The following is a 3,854-nucleotide window of genomic DNA, read 5'->3' as shown; positions in this document are numbered from 1 at the left end:
ACTTTAAATTGTAAGCCTAACGTTAACCTCAGTGCTAACCGTATACCTAACCTTAAATTAAGACCAAAAAGCAACAATGTATGCATTTTTACGATAGACCATTTTGTTTAACTTTGTGGCTGTGGTAACTAGTGACGACACTGACGTCGGGGTTGCCAGATATGAGAGGAAACAGGACAGTCGCTTTGGTTCAAAACTGAAGGTGTCCTACTAAAGCATGTCTCCAAAATGCCGAAGGACAAAACAAAATCATTTCTTTATGAGTTTGTAGCGTGTACAACACTAAATATCTGGCTACCCGGCGGACTGTCCATCCATCCGAATAGAATCATTTCCGGTATAAAGGATTTGTCTTTGTTTTATTAAAGTAATCCATCATGTCGGGGGGGGGGGGGGTACCTATACAAATCACGTATTAGCTCAATAATAAACGTTGTGTTTGCATGGTTCTGTGTTAATTGTACTAATAACCAGAATGTGTTTTATAGAGATGGGAAGGTTTATTTCGTCCGTAACAGAGGGGGAAGAATATTATCGACGCACACTGTCTACAGCTAGCTATCCGGAGACGAGCTAGCTAACACACTAGCTAACAAAAACTCTGCTTTTCTACTTTTAACGGAATGGGGGAAAAACCGTTGAAGATGTAAGTTTACACTTATGATAATTCCTAGTTATTTATTAGCTTCCCCCTAACTTGGTAGTAAAGGTCAAAGTCATAACCTAATAAAAACTAGCTAGCAGTGAAAGTAAAACACAACAAGCCGTGTAGGTAACTAGATGGCTACGGTTGTCCAGTTTCTTCATGAGAAAGTACACTTGCTGTTTTCAATAAACTCTGCACATAACTAGCTAGCTACAATTTCAATACTGTTTTAATCTATTCTAGCCTCGCATGTGGTGACGTGGAAGGAAGCATTAATGCTGTGTTTAACCGCGTCCGAACCGTCCAGAAGAAGAGCGGCCAGTTTGATGTAAGTCCTAACCACACAATCACACACTCTCACACACATCCCATCAGTATCTCATCTCCTATTCTCTCTGCAGCTGTTGCTCTGTGTAGGAAACTTCTTCGGTTCCTCTCCAGAAGCTCAGGCTGAATGGCAGGAGTACAAATCTGGAGCAAAGAAAGGTAACCTATTGTGGGTCTGGAGTTAGGAACGGCATTGTGGGGTTAGGAACGGCATTGTGGGTCTGGAGTTAGGAACGGCATTGTGGGTCAGGAGTTAGGAACGGCATTGTGGGTCCGGAGTTAGGAACGGCATTGTGGGTCAGGAGTTAGGAACGGCATTATGGGTCTGGAGTTAGGAACGGCATTGTGGGTCTGGAGTTAGGAACGGCATTGTGGGTCTGGAGTTAGGAACGGCATTGTGGGTCTGGAGTTAGGAACGGCATTGTGGGTCAGGAGTTAGGAACGGCATTGTGGGTCTGGAGTTAGGAACGGCATTGTGGGGTCTGGAGTTAGGAACGGCATTGTGGGTCTGGAGTTAGGAACGGCATTGTGGGTCTGGAGTTAGGAACGGCATTGTGGGTCAGGAGTTAGGAACGGCATTGTGGGTCAGGAGTTAGGAACGGCATTGTGGGGTCAGGAGTTAGGAACGGCATTGTGGGGTCAGGAGTTAGGAACGGCATTGTGGGGTCAGGAGTTAGGAACGGCATTGTGGGGTCAGGAGTTAGGAACGGCATTGTGGGGTCTGGAGTTAGGAACGGCATTGTGGGGTCTGGAGTTAGGAACGGCATTGTGGGGTCTGGAGTTAGGAACGGCATTGTGGGTCTGCATTGTGGGTCAGGAGTTAGGAACGGCATTGTGGGGTCAGGAGTTAGGAACGGCATTGTGGGTCTGCATTGTGGGTCAGGAGTTAGGAACGGCATTGTGGGTCTGGAGTTAGGAACGGCATTGTGGGGTCCGGAGTTAGGAACGGCATTGTGGGTCTGGAGTTAGGAACGGCATTGTGGGTCAGGAGTTAGGAACGGCATTGTGGGTCAGGAGTTAGGAACGGCATTGTGGGTCAGGAGTTAGGAACGGCATTGTGGGGTCTGGAGTTAGGAACGGCATTGTGGGTCTGGAGTTAGGAACGGCATTGTGGGTCAGGAGTTAGGAACGGCATTGTGGGGTCAGGAGTTAGGAACGGCATTGTGGGTCTGGAGTTAGGAACGGCATTGTGGGTCTGGAGTTAGGAACGGCATTGTGGGTCTGGAGTTAGGAACGGCATTGTGGGTCAGGAGTTAGGAACGGCATTGTGGGTCTGGAGTTAGGAACGGCATTGTGGGTCAGGAGTTAGGAACGGCATTGTGGGGTCAGGAGTTAGGAACGGCATTGTGGGTCTGCATTGTGGGTCAGGAGTTAGGAACGGCATTGTGGGTCTGGAGTTTGGAACGGCATTGTGGGTCAGGAGTTAGGAACGGCATTGTGGGGTCAGGAGTTAGGAACGGCATTGTGGGTCTGGAGTTAGGAACGGCATTGTGGGTCTGGAGTTAGGAACGGCATTGTGGGTCTGGAGTTAGGAACGGCATTGTGGGTCTGGAGTTAGGAACGGCATTGTGGGGTCAGGAGTTAGGAACGGCATTGTGGGGTCAGGAGTTAGGAACGGCATTGTGGGTCTGGAGTTAGGAACGGCATTGTGGGTCTGGAGTTAGGAACGGCATTGTGGGTCTGGAGTTAGGAACGGCATTGTGGGTCTGGAGTTAGGAACGGCATTGTCTTGACTTTGTTGTTGCAGCTCCCATCCACACCTACATCCTGGGAGCAGCCAGCCAGGAGACCACCCGCTTCTTCCCCAGTGCTGACGGCTGTGAGCTGGCTGACAACATCACCTACCTGGGTAAGAATAGACTCTGACCCCTGAGTAGACTGACATCACCTACCTGGGTAAGAATAGACTCTGACCCCTGACCCCTAAGTAGACTGACATCACCTACCTGGGTAAGAATAGACTCTGACCCCTGAGTAGACTGACATCACCTACCTGGTTAAGAGTAGACTCTGACCCTGAGTAGACTGACATCACCTACCTGGTTAAGAGTAGACTCTGACCCTGAGTAGACTGACATCACCCTGGGTAAGAGTAGCCTCTGACCCCTGACCCTGAGTAGACTGACATCACCTACCTGAGTAATACCGCTCTGTATTTCCACTGCTGTTTCACAGGCTTGACCGTAACATATCTCTCTCTCTGTGTGTCAGGTCGTCGAGGTGTTTTCTCCGGGGCGTCAGGCCTGCAGATAGCGTATGTGAGTGGTCGTGAGGGGCGGCAGGACCCGACTCCAGCTCACTGCTTCTCTCCTAAAGACCTCAGTCAGCTGGTGGAGCCACTGATTAGCAACAACCAGTTCAGAGGAGTGGACATCCTGCTGACATCACAGTGGCCCCGCGGAGTCTGGCAGTACGCCAACAGCCCCGTAAGACACTCAAACTGTCCTCTGTCTGTCCCAACTGTCCTCTGTCTGTCCCAACTGTCCTCTGTCTGTCCCAACTGTCCTCTGTCTGTCCCAACTGTCCTCTGTCTGTCCCAACTGTCCTCTTGTCTAACCCAACTGTCCTCTTGTCTGTCCCAACTGTCCTCTTGTCTAACCCAACTGTCCTTTTGTCTAACCCACCCAACTGTCCTCTTGTCTAACCCAACTGTCCTTTTGTCTAACCGACCCAACTGTCCTTTTGTCTAACCCACCCAACTGTCCTCTTGTCTAACCCAACTGTCCTTTTGTCTAACCCACCCAACTGTCCTCTTGTCTAACCCACCCAACTGTCCTCTTGTCTGACCCAACTGTCCTTTTGTCTAACCGACCCAACTGTCCTCTTGTCTAACCGACCCAACTGTCCTCTTGTCTAACCGACCCAACAAACGGCATTGTGG

General features: G+C 49.8%; 1 protein-coding gene across 1 annotated transcript in view; it reads left to right on the top strand.

Annotated features, from left to right (window-relative positions):
* Window positions 1-218: 218 nt before the first annotated feature.
* LOC115189792 (CWF19-like protein 1) overlaps window positions 219-3,854 on the top strand; it is a 24,541-nt gene continuing 20,905 nt past the window's right edge. Inside the window, exons 1-6 of the mRNA XM_029748308.1 lie at window positions 219-337; window positions 489-646; window positions 890-974; window positions 1,048-1,132; window positions 2,721-2,822; window positions 3,185-3,399. Coding sequence (XP_029604168.1) covers window positions 624-646; window positions 890-974; window positions 1,048-1,132; window positions 2,721-2,822; window positions 3,185-3,399 — 510 coding nt within the window. The 5' untranslated portion in view covers window positions 219-337; window positions 489-623. The remainder of the gene's footprint in view (window positions 338-488; window positions 647-889; window positions 975-1,047; window positions 1,133-2,720; window positions 2,823-3,184; window positions 3,400-3,854) is intronic.

Source organism: Salmo trutta, unplaced genomic scaffold (assembly GCF_901001165.1).
Source record: "Salmo trutta unplaced genomic scaffold, fSalTru1.1, whole genome shotgun sequence".
In the NCBI taxonomy this organism is placed as follows: domain Eukaryota; kingdom Metazoa; phylum Chordata; class Actinopteri; order Salmoniformes; family Salmonidae; genus Salmo; species Salmo trutta.
This window is presented reverse-complemented; position numbering and strand designations above follow the sequence as displayed.